Source organism: Eubalaena glacialis, chromosome 4 (genome assembly GCF_028564815.1).
Source record: "Eubalaena glacialis isolate mEubGla1 chromosome 4, mEubGla1.1.hap2.+ XY, whole genome shotgun sequence".
NCBI classification, from domain to species: domain Eukaryota; kingdom Metazoa; phylum Chordata; class Mammalia; order Artiodactyla; family Balaenidae; genus Eubalaena; species Eubalaena glacialis.
The window spans coordinates 168,418,374-168,437,506 of record NC_083719.1 but is presented as its reverse complement, the minus strand read 5'-3'; the positions used below and the strand labels follow the sequence as shown (position 1 = coordinate 168,437,506).

Below are 19,133 nucleotides of genomic sequence, written 5' to 3'. Positions count from 1 at the left end.
GCAAAGGATAATGAATAGACATTTATCCAAAAAAGATATATACAAGTTGCTATTAAGCCCATGAAAAGGTGCTCAAAACCACAATGAGATAACACTTCACATCCACTGGGATGGTTATAATAAAAACACAGGTAATAAGTTTTGGTGAGGATGTGGAGAAATTGTTAGTAGGAATGTAAAAAGGTACAGCTGCCTGCTTTGGGAACGAGTTTGGCAGTTTCTCAAAATGTTAAAAATAGAGTTACTATAAGAGCCAACAATTCCACTCCTAGACACATATTCAAGAAAAGTGATACATCCATGCAATAACTTGTACACGAATGTTCATAGCGGCATTTCTCATAATAGCTGAAAAGAGGTAGCAGCTCAAATGTCCATCAACTAATAAATGGATAAATAAAAAACAGTATATGTATACAATGGATTATTATAGAGCAACGAAAAGGAATAAAGTACTGACACATAATACAACCTGGATGAACCATGAAAACATTATGCTAACTGAATGAAGCTAGTCACAGAAGGATGCACATTGTACAATTCCATTTGTATGAAATGTTCAGAAGAGGCAAATCTAAGGAGACAGAAAGTAGATTAGTGATTGCCGAGGATTAAGGGGGAGGGGGGATGAATCAGAGTGACTACTAATGGTTACGGGGCTTCTCTTTGGAGTGACAAATATGTTCTAAAATTTGATTGTTGTGATGGTTTTACAACTCTGTGAATATACTGAAAACCATTGAATTGTACATTTTAAATGGATGAATTTAAATGTGAGTCACATCTTAATGAAACTGTTAGGGGAAAATAAAACAGGTGGCAGGTGGAGTTGGTATGTGTGCTCTAGCCTGCTCTGGAAGGTTGAGCGAAATATTTTTAAATTTTCAGTAATTTAGAGATGTTATTGGTGATGTTATGTGAATGTGTAGATGATCAAATTTGCTATCCAGTGTGCTTCCGGATATGGATTTCAGGGTATTTCAGGTTTTCTTGGTCAGAGCCTGATTTAAAATGCTTTTTGGATTAGCAACTCAGTAACTGTTGCTGTCAACATTCTTATTGTAGGGGCAATATTCTGAGCTTTACATTGCCTTTGATGTTGTCAACATTTCATGTCAAAATCAGAAAGAAGTTTAAATGCTTTTCCAATGTGTTCATCTGATTCCCTCCTCTTCATTAACAGCATTGTCAAACGTTTCAAGAGCCTGTTACTTATTTCTCTTTGATATTTATCTCTTCTCCTAATGAATGACTGCTTTAGTTTGATCTGAAAACTTTTTTCGTTATAATTAAATTTTTGAAGTCAGATTTATTGCTACTGATTTCTTTACTCATTTTAAACTTTTATTTATTTTCCACTGATTTTTATCTGAATTTTCTTTAATAAATATATTTGAAAATGCTAAAAGAAGGTATCTTTATACATATATCTAAATCAGAAGTCTGTCGTTTCTCCCTTACTTTATTGAAGCATTCTGAAACAAATTTCAAAATTGCAGTTAAACTAGTAACAGCTTTATCAACATTTTGAATAAACTTTTTGCATCCCATCTGCATTCAGGTTTCTCTCCTGGACTTTGAAAATTATTTTTAGTGCCCCTTGTGTTTTGTAATGTGTATGTTTGGACGTCTGGACAGTTTTTAAATAAGCGAACCATCTTATTACACTTAGCATTTCCAAAGAAGTATCCAAGTTGGATCTGTGTTAGTGCCCCATCTACAAGACAAACCCCCAAAGAAAACAAACTATTGCAAAGATAGAAGTAATCACAACCTCTAGTATATGTGAGGCCTTTTTTCTCCAATCAGTTGAGGAGACTGTGCTGAACACAGCACAGATTCCGCAACAACCCTGGGTGAGTTGGCACAGAGGCAGTAAGAATATTTCTAGAAGCTATTCTTACACCTGGATAGAAACAACAACCTAACCGTACACATAAGGTACTAAAAACCATGTAAATACACCAGTAAATATACCCCAAATACAATTTCTCCTTAGCCAAAGCCACAAAGCACCCACGGCCCCTCTAATGTCAACAGGAGAAGTGTATCAGAGGGGAAGGAGGAGTGATCCTAATTGATTATGGTCAGTGAAAATATATGACTATGTGAACACATTGTGAGGCCTGTCCCAGGGCCCTGGAAGGGGCTTATGCAAGTATGGGGCCCTGAAGCTTATACATCGTCAGCTTCATGGTAAACCCATCTCTGCTTCCTTCTCAAAACCTTCTGGGGTTCCCCACTGCTGCAGGATTTAGACTAGCCCTGTGGCCTGGCTCCTACACACCAACCCTGCTCCATCTCCCACTGCCACACCAGGCACCGGAGCGCTGACTGCTCTCTGAACAGACCACACTGTCTTTGTGAGCTCCTCTGCGAAAGAAGCCTGTAGCTCCATTTCCTTCCCCACCCCTGGAGTAATGCAGGGATCCCCCTGCAGAACAGAGACGCTCACTCCCCCAGCTGTGGAGAGCTGCTTGTTGCTCATGGCTGACAGTTGAGTCCCTTTATAGGAAATGCCCTCAGCCAAAGACAGCTGCCTAGCCCGGAGTCATGCCCTTTCCCTGGGGACAGCCATGGCCAGAGGTCAAGGTGGGGGACAACTCTGAAAAGCCAGCCCGGAGCTCTGGGCAGGGTAGGCTGAACCCACGTTGTGACCACACCACTGTTCAATGACTCTCTCTCTCTGCAGGTGTTAATCCTGACCATGCTCCTCAGGAAACACCTTGCCATCAGCTCTCTGTCTCAGAGCCCATTTCCAGGGCAGCCAAGCTCCCGTCTCCATGCCACGTTGCTCCCATGTATCCCTCCTGGTTCTCGGCTCTTGTCTCCCTAGATTTGTGCACATCTCTGCTTGGGAGCCCACCTTGCCTCTTCTTCCTTACACAGGCCTCTCACTCCTCCCAAACAGCTGAAGCACTCCCAGGCCTGCCTTTGCACCAGTCTGAGCCCATACGAGGCTCTGCAGAGGCTGCCACTCCCTGGATTCTCCTTCCCGGGCTCTGGGCAAGTGATCGAGGGCTCCACCACCACCAGGTTGGGCACCCGGCCACATGGCCAACAAGCACAGTCATGAGCTACCTGGGGTCCAGCAGGCCTGACTCCAGGTCACCAGTGATGCTGTTCACATCCTTCCCGGGCCACAGTTACCTCATCTCTCACCTCAGAGCTCCCCTCACTCAACCAGGGAAGGGAAAGACCCACAGAAATGCTTGCTAGTGTCCCCCTCAGCTGGTGGAGCAAGGGGAGGGCTGGCAGGAAAGGAGGAGGGCCCAGGCAGGGGAATGCTATGGACTGAATATTTGTGTGCCCCAAAATTCACATGTTGAAGCCTAACCCCAATGTGATGGTATTAGAATGTGGTGCCTTTGGGAGGTGATTAGGGTGGAGCCCTCATGAATGAGATTAGTGCCTTTAAAAGAAGACAAGAGAGAGATGATTTCCCTCTCCAAAATGTGAGGACAGGGAGAGAAGATGGCAGTCTGCAACCCTCACCAGAATCCGACCATGCCGACACCCTGATCTTGGATTTCCAGCCTCCAGAAGTGTAAGGAATAAGTGCCTGTTGTTTAAGCCACCCTAGTCTCTGGCTTTTTGTTATAGCAGCCCCTGTTGACTAAGACAAAGAGGATGGGAAGGGTCCTGGCACCTCTGAAGGTTGTGACGGGGCCCAGCCTCTAAATCACTGGTGGGCATGGGAACCAAGGGCCAGGGGGATGGAGGAGGCCACATAGTGGTCCCCCTGTCCCCAGTGAACAAATTGGTCCCCAGTTTGTAAATGGGGAGCTGGGCATGGGACAACTCAGGACACTCCGCAGGCCCATGGTGTGATGGATCACCTCCTCCACAGACTTGGGTCCAACCAAATGCACAGAGGCAACACACACGCACTGTAGAAAATATGAAAACAAGGCAAAGCAGAAAGACAGGAAAATCACCCTTAATTCCACCACTCAGAAGGTGTCCCTCTAATATTTGGTTTATTTCCTCCTGGATGACTATGAGCATTTATTTAAAAGAGTGCAATTATCCCAAATGAACAATTTTATACTCTGATGCTTCAGTGTTATTATAAAAGAAACATGTTTAATATTATTAAAATGCTTTATAAATGTATGTTTAAATGCCTACAAATATTTCATCCAATAGAGAGGTTTAAAAATTTTAAAGCACAAAGTCACATGTCATGCATGAGTGAATTCAGAGCCCACACGTACCCATGGACAATCCTGACCAGGGCTGCCTCTCAGGATAACTACCACGGAGAGCGCTGGTGCACCTAAGCAGGGCTGGGAACACTGCCAGGTTGGTCTGAAAGCCTGAAAGGCAGACTGTTCTTTTCAGGAAGTGCACATTTACATTTCTGAACCACTGTGGTCCTGGGTTTCCGTTCTCCACCCCCCAGCATGTCCCAAGCTGGTACCATGTGCCAGGAGCCTGGGCTGTGAGGATAACTGAGTTGGACACTTAGGTGACTCACCCGAGGGGTAAAGGATGGCTCAAGGTCACACAATGAGGAGGGAGGGAGGGACCCAGGGCTTAAACTCCCATGCCCAGACCATGGGCTGTCCCTGTTGCTAGGCCTGCCTGCCAGTTCTCGACTATGCAGCAAAACATGGGGCATCACAGGGCCTCTGCACTCTGGATAAGCACCGTGGCACATGTTTCTGAAACAGTCCTTTTGAATTCATGAAAACTTAGGGTAAGCGTTGCTTCCCCAAGACACTGTAGGTGAATGTGAGACACATGAAGGACTCCTTCCTGCCAAGACACACTGACGCAGGAGCCATCCTGACCCAGCTGGATCTGCACCCCGCCCGTGACCCTGACCCTGGCTCAGGCAAGGAGGGCAAGGTAAGCCCACAAGCCCAGCCTGCAGGGTAGAGGCACCTGGGGGGACCCTCTGTGCTTGGCCTGACCCTGCCTCCAGGGTAAACAGGGCATACACTGTGTGGCCACAGGGCACACCTGTCTGAGAGCAGATCTGAGCCATGTCCCCAGCACCCTGGACAGGGCAGGTCATGAAGCAGGCTCAGGAACAGCCATCATCAGTTCAATCAGTCCTTCCCTCTCTCCCACCATCACCCAGTCTCCTAGGGAGCCATGTGTGTTAATCAGGTCTTTTGTTTTCTGGATTCTGATGCTTTGACTTCTGGGCCTTGCTGACCCTGGGGGGACTGTCCCTCCCAGGGTTAGCCAGTTCCTAGAAATAGTAAACAACTCATCCACTAGTGCAATTTTCAAGTGCAAACCAATCAATCCAGAGCACACAGAGCCACCTCCTTCATCAGGGCTCCTAAATTCCAGGCCACCATCCTCCAGCCTAATCACTCCAGGGCCAGTCAGGTGCCAGACAACTAGGGGCAGCCCCTATGCCCCAGAGCCCACTGAAATTATTCACACCGGCCAATCCTAAGCCTGCTTACCTTGCCTTGCCATTCCTTTCTGCAGAAACTGCAGTTCCTGCCGCCCTCTGCTCTCCAACTGATCCTGATGCTTCCCTGTGTGCCCGACCGCCCCCCCTTGCCCCCCTGCCACGGTGTGGTGTGGCCCCTCCCTTTGGGATCTGTGAGGAACAAACTATCTTTTCAATGGCAATTGTCTTGATCTGTTGGCCCTACTGTACCTCAACTTTTCTACTAATACATTATACTTTAAAACATCATGCTCCTCTCATCCACCCTCCCCAGCCATCCTCACTGTGCTCCCACCCAATGAGGTCCCCCCGCCTGGAGCACTGGTCCCACTTCTCTCCACCCTTTGGGATTTGGCTGGGGTCACTGACCAGGAAGCCTCTCTGAGCTCCCGACAGGTCCCTCCCCATCCCGCTCCTCACCACCATGTCATGGCTGCCTCGTCACATTCATGGCCGACCCCCACAGACAGCGAGGTCTGATGGAGGCAGAGGGAGCCTGACACATGGATGGATGGATGAATGTGAAGCTGAGGTGACTAATCCTCAGGTCCACTGCCCACATCCATGTCCAAGATCAACAAGCTCACCTCTCCCCTCTCAGCCAAACACGCCTGCCCAAAACTCCTGATTCCATGAGAAAGCTGTGTGCCCACTGGCCCTCATTCCTCACCGACCATCCTCGCCACTTGATCTCACCAACACATGCACTCTGCACCCTTCCCACCCCATTGTGGGAACCCAGGCAGACAATGAAAAAGCCATCAAACTGAGGGGCAGGCAGTGGAGGTGGCTCATCTGTAGTCTTGTTCCTTCTCTCCAGGTCATCTCTGCGGATGGAATATAGATACATTGTTCCATCTCTGGGAAATGGTGGGTGTAGGAAACTGTGAGTAAGCAGGGGTATAATCCAGTGATGGAGGCCAAGAGGGGAGAATGCTCTTGGGATGACCCACTGTGGACATGAGGACCCCAATCAGAGCCTGAGTGCTGTGTGACCCCCTGCCAGGGGTCTTGCAACAGGGGCAGAGAGGGACGGAAAGGGACAGCTGAGCTTGGCAAAGCCCTGGTCCCTGAGATGACCTGCTATTTCTCCAACCTGCCTAGACTTTCCCCCTGTTCCCTTCTGCCTCTCCTCTCTCCTGGGCCCTGTGGCTGTTCTTGCAGGAAAGGGAGAGACAAAGGATGATTGCTTTCCAAATATAAGATTACATTGCAATAAGTAACTCATAGAGGCAGAGGATTCTGATAGGCCCCCGGGAGGTGCCCTTCCCCTCCTCCTCTCTCCCTTTGCCACTCCAGCCCCACTCCACACACACACCAGGAATCCCTCACCTAGGTTAGCTTTCTACCTATGCTCCTTGTGAACGAGGGCAGGCTGAGCTAAGCCCCAGCTCCACCCCCTCAATCAGCACAAGACTGATTTTTAATACATAAAATGATGGGGTTTTTATTGGGCTAAATGAACTAAGGGTACTACCACCAAAAAGAGTGAAAGGTCATCACCGAGTCAGTGCTTTCTGTGAGAAAGGGTACTTTGGCCATATCTGCCCACCATCCTCACCAGACCCCACGCCCACTCCCACCTCCCGCCCAGGAGAAGCGGGCCAATCAGCTGGCGGTCAGGCACTCTTTGGCCCACATTTTGTAGTGGTCAGTGTTCCTGTGGGTGAAGGCCAGCCACACACACCCCTGGGCGAGCACACTGTGCAGGGGCTGCTCCCACTCTTTCTCTCCACCCAGGGCTGGACTTGGAGGGGCAGACTGGGGAAGGAGGCCATGCTGAGCTAGTCCCATTCTCCAGTTTAGCACTTACTGGGCTCCCCACTGGGGTTATGGCAAATGTTTTGGGGCCCCGTTCCCTCCCTCGAGCTCCTGTGGGGAGCAGGGCTACGAGGTCAGCTCTGGCATTACTAAGTCCCTGGAGTATTACTAACAACATTTCATTTCCAACTTCTGACAGTCCATTAAGTCTAGGGGCACAGCTAAATCACCTGGGGCACCTCTTAAAAATACCGTTTCCCACATCTAACAGAAACATACACGTGTATGTTCATTAGCAGCACTATTCACAAATACCAAGAGGTGGAAAAAACCCAAATGTCCATCAAATGATAAACAAATGTGGTATATCCATACAGTGGAATGTTATTTGGCCATAAAAAGGAATGAAGCACTGATATCTGCTACAACACAGATGAACCTTGAAGTTATTATACTAAGTGAAAAAGGCACATATTATATCATTCCACTTATATGAAATTCCAAAATAAGCAAACCCATAGACAGAGAAAGCAGATTAGTGGTTGCCAGGAACTGGAGAGAGGAGAGAAATGGGAAGTCACTGCTTAATGAAGTCTCTTTTTGGCGTGATGAAAAGTTTTGGAAACTAGATAGTGGTGATGGTTGCACAACATTATGAATGTACTAAAAGCCACTGAAAGTGGTTAAAGTGATGAATTTTAAGTTATGTGAATTTTACCATAATTTTACAAATAAAGAACCAAACAAAACAATTCTCAGTCCTTATCCCAAATCAAAATCTTCAGGGTGGACCTGGAAATCCATATCTTTAAGAAGCTCTGCCAGGGCTTTTAAAATAAAGCAGAATTTAAGACCTGTGGTGTAGGAACCTCAGGCTCAGGTGGTTTGGGTGCCTTTCTAGGCCTGACTCTGGGGGACGTGTGCTGGAGTCCTCTCCTGGGCCTCACTGGATGCTGCTGGGTCTGCGTGTCTTCCCTGGGCTGAATCCTCCTGGGCTAGGCTTAGGCTCATCTGCATAAGCCAGCCCCCTAGCAAGTGCTTGGCCAAGGAGTGGGAGTGTGATTTCATCTGAACCAATGAGAATCAGGCCCAGAGTTTGGCCTGGAGGGAGAAGCCCTTTGTTCTGCTGCTTTGGAAGTAGGAGGTGGGAAGGTGGGAAGAGGGCCTGCAGCAGCAGGCAGGCGCTGCTGGGTGGCCATCCAGCTACCTCCAGGGACAAGTCTGCCCACCAGGGACCAAACACCAAGGCACCAGAGGATAGAAAGGCCAAGCCTGATGCTGGGCCTGAGGATCCCGTGGTCACCAGAATGTTGGCCAATATTGGCCTCAAGATGAGGTGACCCAGTCACCCACAGTGTGCAGGAGGAGATGGAAGGCTGCTGGAACCCTGAAACTGGTCCTCAGAGGAGGGGATTCCTGCAGTGGGGCTTGAAGCACATTGAGGAGATCTGAGACACCAGGTTCCCTCCCATAGAAGAAAGAGTGCACAGGGCAGAAGCTGTGGAGTGTGGGGTTATTAGAAATGAGGAAGGGGTCCCCTGAGAAGACCCCTGGCCCTACTCCGAGGGCCCTGCGGGGCCTGTCCCTGGAGATCTGTGCATGTCACAGTGCCTGCCCTCTGCCCCAACTCACCTTGCCAGGTGCACACATGGTCCCATCCAGGGGAGGCCCCTTCTTCGTCTTGCAAAAGTAGGGGTTGTCAGGGTGGCTGCACCACAGCTGCTTGCAAGGGTCAAAGGTCCGGAACTGGAAGAGAGCACCAGCAGCTAGCCAGGCCACCTCCCACTTCAGGGACCCTCCAGGGGTGCCACCCTGTCGCCCAGGGTCCTCTTGCACAGCTGCAGAGCCAGAAATGACTTGTCCACCCATGACAGGCCTGTGTGGTGCCCTGAGCTCTGTGTGATTCTGGGGCTCTGAGGACCTCGAGCAGACAGCACGGTGCTTCACATCTTTGCAGGCTGGTTGGCCTCCCCAGCCTCCAGACCTTGGTGGCTGCACCTGTCACGGAGCCTGGACAGAAGGCTGGGCACAAGTGTGCTTGGCATGAAGGCTTGGTGGCCTTCCTCTGGCCCAGGCAGGAGGGGCGGTCACTGCAGGGTCCCATGAGCACCCGCTGCTCCCCTGCTGAACACTCCACTGCCTCAATCCCTCCTAAAGCCATGTCTGGACCAGCCAGGAGGGCTCTGGGTGCCGACTGGGGAAAGAGCAGTGGGTGTGGAGGGAGAGGCTGCTGTTTTGGAGGGCTGCTCCGCCCTGTGCCAGGGAGCCACCCAACACCAGCCTCCCAGGAAGCCAGGCCAATCTGGGGCAGACTCCCCCCGCCCAGCCCTCAGAGGTGTCGTGGGCTCCGACACTCACCGCGGTACACATCATGTAGCCAAGGCCGAAGTCAAAGCGGCACTGTTCGTTCATGGAGTAGTGCAGCCCCGGGAGCTGGGGCAGCGCTGGCCAGTCGTGGGTGAAGGGGTCATCCCGCAGGCAGTCATAGGAGCTGTGAGGGGACACATGGGTGCCACAAGCTGCCTTCAGCAGGACTGGCCATCCAGCCCAGGAGGCAGCTGAGGCCCCTCATGAAGCCTCGGGGGTGGGCCTGCCTGCACACCACAGCCCTAGGCTGTGCTGCCTCAGTTTCCCTGCTGCACCTGTTTTCTTTGGCATAAACTACCCAGGACCAGGCGTCCATTAAAGGTGCAGCTGTCATAACCACTTTCCATCCAAAACCTAGCCCCCAACAATGGGATCCCCCCCGTCCTATACTGCTGTCTCCCTCTCCCCTTCCCTGCACCTCAGGCTGGAGGCGCTGAGTCCGGCACTTCGGGTTCGTCCTTGGGAGACACAGGTGGTACTCACTGCAGGTAGCGGCTCAGCTCCTGCTGGCTGCAGCGGGACCAGTGGAAGCGGTGGAAGGCTGCCTGCACCAGGGGCGCCATGATGCTGCCCAACCGCACCTCGTCACCGCAGCGGTTGCCCTGCCCATCGTGCTCCATGCCCAGCCTGTGCAGGAAGACAAGGCAGCCTCACTGGACCCTCACCTGGCCCCACTCATCTGTCAGCTCCACCCCACCCTGATGCTCGGAGGGCACCCCTAACCTCCCCGAGCTGCCCCCCCGACCTTAGTTGGCTTGGTCTGCCCTGAGCAAGGTGGTACCCATTTTCTACCAGCTAACTTTAAAGTCAGGGGCACTCTGAGGTGACAGCATCCAGCAGCAGCCCCCCTCAGGTATCCTGTCCCCAAGGCAGAGCACTGTTACATGACAGTGCAGTGGAGGCAGAGGCGTCCACAGCCCTCGCTACACACCCAGCAGCATGCACACCCAGGCGGAGTAGCTTCCCCAACTCCAGCTCTCTGCTCCTGGGGAAGGCTCCCTCAGAGCCTCAAGTTACACATCTGTAAATTGGGGTAAGAAGACCCCCCCCACCCCTCCCAGGTGCTTGAATGGCATAATGGGTGGAAAGCCCCCAGCTCCTGCCTGGGGCCTTCAGCAGAAAGTGGGCCTCCCGCTTGTCCTGTGCAGCACGGGGGCAGGACATCACATCCCAAGGGCTTTTCATACAGGGCCTGTCCCTCTCAGGGCACAGAGGAGAAGTGGGGCCCCTTGAACCCCGACCTTCCTCAGACAACAAGGATGTTGAGTCCACTTACACGTGGCCAGTCTCATGGGCCACCACGAACGCTGAGGAGAAGCCGTCCTCGTGGTTCAGGGTGCAGCTGCGGACAGGGTGGCACATCCCAGTGACAGGAGCATAGCCTGGAAGGGGACAAAGGGCGGCTCCAGCTCCCAGGCTCAGAGCCCTGCCCAAATCTAGGGGCCCTGACCCCAACACCCCCGGAGCAAATGAGCAGAGCCAACTGCCCCCGTGGCTGGCATGGCTCAGGAGACCACCCGTCCCCTCCCCCAGGGCAGCGGGCCTCAGCCCTGCCCGTCTGTGGCCACACCGCAGCCAGCTCAGTTTCCCGAGTCCAGGTCTCACCTGCTAAGACTTTCTGCCACCTCGGTAACCTCCTTCCCGCTATTCCCTTTCAGGCCACCTCCCGCGTTCCTCCCCCCGCTTGGCTGAGTGGCCTTCTGGCCCCTGGGTAGCACATTGTCTCCACACCTGCCCCTGGTGCTGCAGGAACCCTGGCCCCGGTGCCTGGCATTATACCCCGAGCCCACTCCCTCGGGACCTTCCCTGGCTCCCTCGTGGTCCATAGGTCCTTCTCTGGGTCTTCAACTGGATGGATTTCCATAGTGCAGAGAAGGCTACAGTGAGGGTGGCCCTGAGCTGTTCAGGGGCAGAGTCAGGCAAGGACAGCCAAGGTGCTACGCTGCCCTGCTGAGTCATGCAGAGGGGACTGGCTGCGTGGATTGGGGGGCAGACCAGCCACAGACGACGGGGCCCTCGGAGCCCTCGGAGCCCTTGGCCCGGCAACGCTGCACTCTGACTGAGGACATTATGAGCCACATTCCTGCTGAGGGGTCCAGGGGTCTGTTCCGGGCAAGGTGGAAAATGGGGATCGGGAGTGGGAGGGGCAGCTGCAGCAGGCCAACCCCTGACATGAGATGCCAAGGGCCCTCCAGCAGGCCTGTGGGCCCACCCCACCCCTTCAAGGGCTTCTGAAGAGCCACTGAATTCACAGGTAACAGTGAGGAGACACAGTGGGTTTTGCCAGCCCAGTTACAGTGTGTGGTCCAAGGAAGCAGTCGGGAATGGAGCCTGACAGGGAATGAAGGCAGGGCTGAGGAATGAGCCTGAACCACCCAGGCAGGAAGGCCAGGAAGGCCTCCCTGTGGCATGGCTGGTCTGTGGAAGAATGATCCCCCTTGACTAGGCTGAGCCTGATCATGGGGTGTCTTAAGATGTCCCCAGGGAAGCCAATATTCCCACCCACGGGGAGGGGGAGGGTGATGGGAGGACATGATGACCCCACCCAAATCGGAGGAAATCCAGAGAACAGGGCCTAGCCACTTGCCCCTGGACAAGATACAGAAGTACATACAGAGCTTTGTGTGCCAGAGGGGGCTTCTGTTTAGGAGCCTGGGCGTCCTAGAGGCCCACCAAGTGAGAAGCCAGCCTGTCCTCTGATAAATGGAATATTTATAAATGGAATATTTCCTGCCATATCAATAAACAAAGGATGTCACAGTCACCAATGATTGCAGCCCTCCAACATGAGCTGGTGAGGCCGTGAGGAAACTCAGGGCTGAAAAGAATACCTGCCATCTAGCAGCCATCAGACTGCAGCCACCCACTTTGGTGAGCGCTGAGGAAACTCAGGATGTGAAAATACTGGCCCCAGATAGCTAAGGTGCATATCGAAGGAATGACTTCAGTGAGCCCAGACTCTTGCATCTTCCCATACATAGAAAAGCACTAAATTCCTTACCTTGAGATATGTGGTTCTCTTTATTTAACAACAATCTTTTCATGTTCCCAATTACCTGCCCTTCGTTACAAAACTCCTCTATATCCTGGCTCCTCCCCTCGTCTCCTCAGAGCAGTTTCTCAGAGTTTTCTGAAATGCTGTCTCCCAGGCTGCAGTCCTCATTTTGCCCCCAATAACACTTAACTCGCACCTCTCACGTTGTGCATATATTCTTTTTTAAGTCAACACCCCCGACTCAGTCTCACTCTTCTGAGACCCCACAGGGAGGTCCCAGGCAACGTGCTCCCAGAGAAAAGCACAGAAGGGAAGGAAGCGTGACGGGGGAGTGCTGGTTTTAGACTTGTCTGTAAAAGCATCGTATCTAACCATTGTCTTTTTCCCTTCTAATAAACAGGAAAATCTATGTCGTAAAGCATTTTTTGCGCTGTAGATTTTGAGATGATTGTTCTCCAATCAGCGCCAGAGCAAACCTTTGTGGTCTTCTCTTCGTCCTTTGCATGCAAAGCTTGCACATGAATATGTGCCTCAGTATGAGTATTTCTCATTCACCTACATTAGCATTACATGAACCTTTAGGATCTGAAGACTTGAAAATGTATCTGTATTTTTTTCTTTATATCCTTCCCCCTTATTTTATTCTGCTGCTATTTTCTTTCTGGAAATCTTTTTAGATAGATATTGTATTTCCTGGATTGAGCCTCTACATCAACTTTTCTCTCATATTTTAATCTTTTTGGATCCGTTGACTTTTTATTTCAGCTTTTGAATTTTCTATTTTACCCACTGAGAAATGGAATATTGCTTGCCACAAAGGATGTCACAGTCATCAGCGATTGCAGCCACCACCAGTGAGCTGGTGAACCCTGAGGCAAAGAATACCTGCCATCTAGCAGCCATCAGACTGCAGCCAATCCCCACTGTGAGCCCTGAGGAAACTCTGGATGTGAAAACACAGGATACTGGCCCCAGATAACTGAGGTGCATATCAAAGGAATGAATTCAGTGAGCTCAGACTCTTGCATTTTCCCATACACAGAAAAGCAGTAAATTCCTTAACTTGAGGTTTGTAGTATTCTTTAATTAACAGTAATCTTTTGTTCCTATTACCTGCCCTTTGTTGCAAAACTCCTATATATCCTAGCTCCCCTCTCGCCTCCTCGAAGTAGTTCTCTCAGGGTTACTTGAGATGCTGCCTCCCGGGCTTGAAGTCCTAAAGATTTCTGTGACTCAACTTTTAGGTTGGGCATTTAATTTTTTAGTCGACACCGTCAAATCTTTAATTTAATGAAAAGCCTTTGTTCTCTAATTCTTCCTTGCAACCTGTTCTGGGTTTACAAATGTAGTTCCTCATTCTGGGGATATTACTTTATAAACTGTGTTTTTCCCTTCTTTAAATTATGTTTCCTCCGGCATCAGTTTTATAATTTTATTTTGCATCTTGGTCCATCCTTTTCATTCTATCGTTTTTTTAATGTCTGGTAATCCTTGGCTGCACTTTCACATTTTTAAATGAAGAATGAGGTCACTTAATACAAAGGTTGTATTGGTTTCTCTCCTATGGAACAATTCTGCTCCCTATTAGAGCTCTCACTTGGACCAAGGGCAGACAGGGTGCTCTGTCCGTCAGCTGGCCACACTGGTGTAGGGCTTGAAGGGGAGCTAGCAGCCCCCTCCCAGTGGAGAGGCACCCACACCAACTAGGAGCCGTACTCTGTGCTTGGTGGGATCTGGGGTCACACTCTCTGTTCCCACCTGCTTCCCACTGTGGTGCTGATCTGCGTGGCAAAGGGGGCAACAGTAGTGCCTCAGTGGTGTTCTATTAACATGAACTAATCCTAGCTGATCAGGGGTCACTTAAGAAGTCTTTCTATTTACGTGAATATGACAAGTGGTTGGCAGAGAGAAGCTGTAGGTTAAGAGAGCAGAACGGTGCATATGAAATAAGTCATGGAATAAAGTGCTGGAAGGAATCAGCACCTATATCAGATAAATATACTTATTTTTATAAAAAGGATCACTGCAATGATCAACTAGAAACTAATAAAAATGACTATCTGTAGAGGATGGGGGTGAGGTGAAACAGGGTCCCACTCCCCTGAATATACATTTTTATATAGGTCGTTAAAGCTCTTTCTTTTGAAGTATAATATACGCCATAAGAATGCACAAATCATAAGGACACAACTAGTGAATTATCACAAAGTGATCACACCTGTGTAGCCACCTCCCTGATCAAGAAATAAAACTGTCCCCACACTGCAGAAGCCTCTTCTTTCTTCCAACAGCGACTCCCTCCCTCCTGACCATCCTCCTGACTGTTAACACCACAGATTCGTTTTGCTCACTTCCAAACTTGAAATAAATGGAATCATAAGTATATATTCTTCTCTGACTGGCTTATTTCACTCAACATTCACTGCAAGAGATCCATCACGGTGTGGTGTGCAGCCTTGCTATATATGAAAATCTTCAATGATGATTGTAGACCTTCAATTTTTTCTTTTAGATCTGTCAGTTTTATATAGTTTGAATTTTTAAGTAAAGTTTCTTAACTTTTAAAGATTGAAAACTTATTCAAATTTGTTTTGTGAAAGCTGGAGGAAGCAAAAAATTCTGAAACCCAGCCTCAGATCCTGTCTGGTCTGAGGCTGCCAGCCCCAGACTCTGCCCATTTCACTATCTTTGATCGTCCCTGTCCCTCCCGGAGATGTAGTTTCCTGGGGGAAAGTTCAGAGTTCCTGGTGGTTTGCAAGAGCTAGGAGGTCACTAGCACTTACCCTTCCCCCTCGACACAGGCCCCCTTGCCAGCCTGAGCCAAGGTTGCCAGGGGGCCCTCGCAGGGCCAGGGGCTCACCTTGCATGCCTGAAGGCCCGAAGTCCTGCCGTGTGAGGAATATGGCGTGATCGTGGTACTCATCGTGGCCGGAGTCTGGCTTCTGCTGGAGGTAGGCCCAGCGGCAAACGTTCTCCAGACTCTGAGAGGGGTTCCCAATCTCAATGAGGCTCAGGGACTGCAGGGGCAGGAGAGACAAACAGAGGGGTTGGCGTCTGGTGGTCCTGATGGGAGCTGAGCAGACCCCATCTACTGGGGACCTGGCCCAGGTGGCGCTAAGCCCAGTCACTTCTCAAGACCCCCTCCCACTTGGCTCCATTCTCCTGAGTGGATGGAAAGGCTCCCTGGCCTTTCCACACACCTGCACGAGTTTCCACACAAAGTCACTGCACAATTTCAGGTGAGACGTGGGAGCCAAGCTCTGAGGCCATCTAAAGCCTCAAAGAGTCCATTCAGCCCACCCCACCTCCAGGGCCCCTGCATCCTATTCAGCCCCTGCTCTGTGCAGGCCCTGGCCAGGAGGCAAATGCAATGAACCTCGGTCACCCTGAAGAGCTTATATTCTTGCAGGCTCCAGGACAGGGGAGGCAGAACTCCCAGTATGGCTACAAGCCCAGAGAAGGGGAAAGGAACCCTGTGCTTTCTCCTTGATAGAAGCTATTTGCAGAAAACAACACAAGGGAGGGGAAAACCCTGCAGCAGATACAGCAAAGGAGCCACATAAGGAACAGGAGCACAGGGATAATTCCCTCAGGAGCCATGGACGGGAAGCCACTGGGAGCAACCACATTCCATTTTGTGTCATGACACATACCTACTAGCCAAGGCTGGCTGCTGGACTGGCAGCACTGCAGCCTGATCTGCACCATGGCATTGGCATTCACTCTCTCATTCAGTCTTCACAACCACCCGAAGAGGCAAGAAACTGAGGCTCAGAGATGTCAAGTAACTTGCCCCAGGTCACACAGCTAGGAAGCCTGAAACCAAAGTTTATATTCAATCCACTGCCCTCAACTTCCTCCACAAATAAAACATACACCATATCATCTCAAAATCAAGTCTCCTATAAGCTGCACTTATCTCTTTTCTCTCCACAATCCTCACAGCAGACATTCCAGTTTCTGCTCTCACCACATACTCTCACCATCAAAGTGGTTCCCTCTAGGCAGAGAGTACTGGGAATGTTCTTTTCCACTTTAAGGATACATCTGTCCATAAAGTAGAACTATGCATTCTTTGGTAGACACGTAAGCAGGTGTTTTGTCTCTTCTCTTGCATAAATATATCCATCAAGCATAGCCATATATTTCTCTTTTTGTGTATAAGTAGCAGAGAGTAAGATATAGGGTATTGTTAGTAAGCCAGCATGTTGCAGAAGAAGGAAGAACGATTCAAGGCCAGGGACGACTAGTCATTGCCAGGCATCTCGTGAGTTACCCAAGTCAATGGCTTACAAGATGGCAGACCAGTTCCCAAGTCCTGAGCACAGAGCCAATTGCTCCTGAGAGATGAGATTACTTGTTTTAATAAGATATAGTTGAGGGGCTTCCCTGGTGGCACAGTGGTAAAGAATCCGCCTGCCAATGCAGGGGACACAGGTTTGAGCCCTGGTCTGGGAAGATTCCACATGCCGCAGAGCAACTAAGCCCGTGCGCCACAACTACTGAGCCTGCACTCTAGAACCCGAGAGCCACAACTACTGAGCCCACGTGCCACAACTACTGAAGCCCACGCACCTACAGCCTGTGCTCCACAACAAGAGAAGCCACCGCAATGAGAAGCCCATGTGCCTCAACGAAGAGTAGCCCCTGCTCACCGCAACTAGAGAAAGCCCGCGCACAGCAACAAAGACCCAAAACAGCCAAAAATAAATAAAATAAAATAAATAAATTTTTTAAAAAAAGAAAAGAAAAAAAAAGATGTAGTTGAGTCCTAATGAAGTCAGTCATAGACTGGAGCGAGAGGTCTGGTGGCCAGGACCTGTTGGGCATTGGCACAGAGGTGGACAGCCCAGAGGATGCTGGAAAAGGGGAAGGGAGGTACACTCCTGCCCCTCTTGTGATTCGGAGAAGCATGTGTCGAGCTCTGGCCAATTAGCTGTGAGTAAAAGTGACTTGTGTCTCTTCCCGGTCCAAGCACTTAATTGCCCACATGAGCGCCTCCAGAGATCTCTCCTTGCTGGCATGTGAACCAGCAATGTTGAGGTGGTAGCTGCTCTGTCACCTAAGCCTTGAGTGACAATGAGACCAGAGTCCTCTGCCAATTCACAATGAACATACAAGTGTGAGTGGGAAATCAATCTTTGTTGTTGTAAGCTGCGGGGACATGGAGCTTGCTTGTTCCTGCAGCATGACACGGCCCACCCCGCCTGACACAGAAAAGGCAAAGGAAGGGGACGTGGCATCTATATCTCATCCAAGCAGGTCAGCTCAAGACCCTGCCAGGTGATCACTGCCTCCAGAAAACCTTGAGAGGCCACAGCTCTGGAGAAGGAAGTGAGTGAAAGACTCTCATTTCTAGGGAAGGACCTTTGGCTGGAATGAGAAGGAAGGGACCCTCATGGGTGGATCTGATTTGGTGCTTGAGTATGGACCCCACTGGGCTTCAGATTGCCAGCCCAAGTCCTGATCAGAGGGTGATCACAAAGGCCACTGATGACCACTTGATCAAGGATGGCCGCAGAGCCCCCACTGGAGTGGACTCCCCCCACTCCACAAAGGCCAAAACGCAGTTCAGAGCCTTGTTAGTCCATCTCCAACAAAAGGGCCTTGTTTCCCTCAGGGCCATGTCTCTCAGCCCAAACATCAGGGGATTGTTCCCCTGGTAGGTTGCAGCTACTTTTGCCTGGGCTCTTCCGACAACAGCAGCCCAGTCCCCCTTTGGTAAAATATCCTCTCTGTTAATCTGGGTCTGACCCCAGGCTCAGGGGTGGGAGGGCTCAGGCCCAGCCAACCCCACCTTGCACCTTCCCAGCACCATGATGGTTGGGGCCAAGGAGTTGGAAAGGTGTGAGACTGTGAGCCTGGAGCTGCCACCAAGGGAGGAGACCCCAGGGGAGGAAGAAGCCAGCATAGATAGAGTGGGGCCTGGGGTGGAGAGAGGTTGATTCCTGGTATCTTCACACAACCACCTGGCTCCCCCAGGCCTGAGGCCAGCCTACCCCAGGCCTGTTTATCTATTGCTACAAAATGAGTTACTTCCAAACTTTATGGTCTGAAAAACCTCAAACACTTATCTCATGGTTTCTGGGTTAGGAATCCAAAGGCAATCTAGTGGGGTCTTCTGGCTCAGGGTCTCCCATGAGAGTGCTGGCAGCTGAGACTGGGGCTGCAATCTCATCCGAAGGCTCCCCTGGGGAAGACCCGCTCCCACATTCACTCACGTGGTTACTGGCAGGATCCAGTTCCTCACGGGCACATGGACCTCACCACAGACCAGTCACATGGGGCATCTTGCTTCCCCCAGCACGAGTGACCCGAGAGATAGCATGACGGTGCACATCCAAGACAGAAGTCTCAGTCCATTTAGATGCAAATCTCAGTCCTGCCCATACCCACAGGGAGGGGACCACACCGGGGAGTGAATACCAAGATGTGGGCTCACCAGGGGCCATTCTAGAAGCTGTCTGCAGCAGATATGTGTCTCATATATTGTGTGTCAGGAAATTCCTCCCATGAAAGTCAATTTGAGTTGTGTTATTGTCACTTGCAGCTGAAAGAGCATGAGCAGGGGACTTCCTCCTTGGAGGTTCGTGG

At 50.6% G+C, this 19,133-nt stretch overlaps 1 protein-coding gene across 2 annotated transcripts in view; it reads right to left on the bottom strand.

Annotated features, from left to right (window-relative positions):
- ADAMTS2 (ADAM metallopeptidase with thrombospondin type 1 motif 2) overlaps window positions 1-19,133 on the bottom strand; it is a 229,653-nt gene that overhangs the window by 32,934 nt on the left and 177,586 nt on the right. For both annotated transcript variants that reach the window (XM_061190082.1, XM_061190083.1), the window contains 5 exons: window positions 15,400-15,556; window positions 10,821-10,926; window positions 10,028-10,171; window positions 9,536-9,668; window positions 8,810-8,923 (listed from right to left, as the gene is read on the bottom strand). In XM_061190082.1, the coding sequence (XP_061046065.1) occupies window positions 8,810-8,923; window positions 9,536-9,668; window positions 10,028-10,171; window positions 10,821-10,926; window positions 15,400-15,556 (654 nt within the window). The remainder of the gene's footprint in view (window positions 1-8,809; window positions 8,924-9,535; window positions 9,669-10,027; window positions 10,172-10,820; window positions 10,927-15,399; window positions 15,557-19,133) is intronic.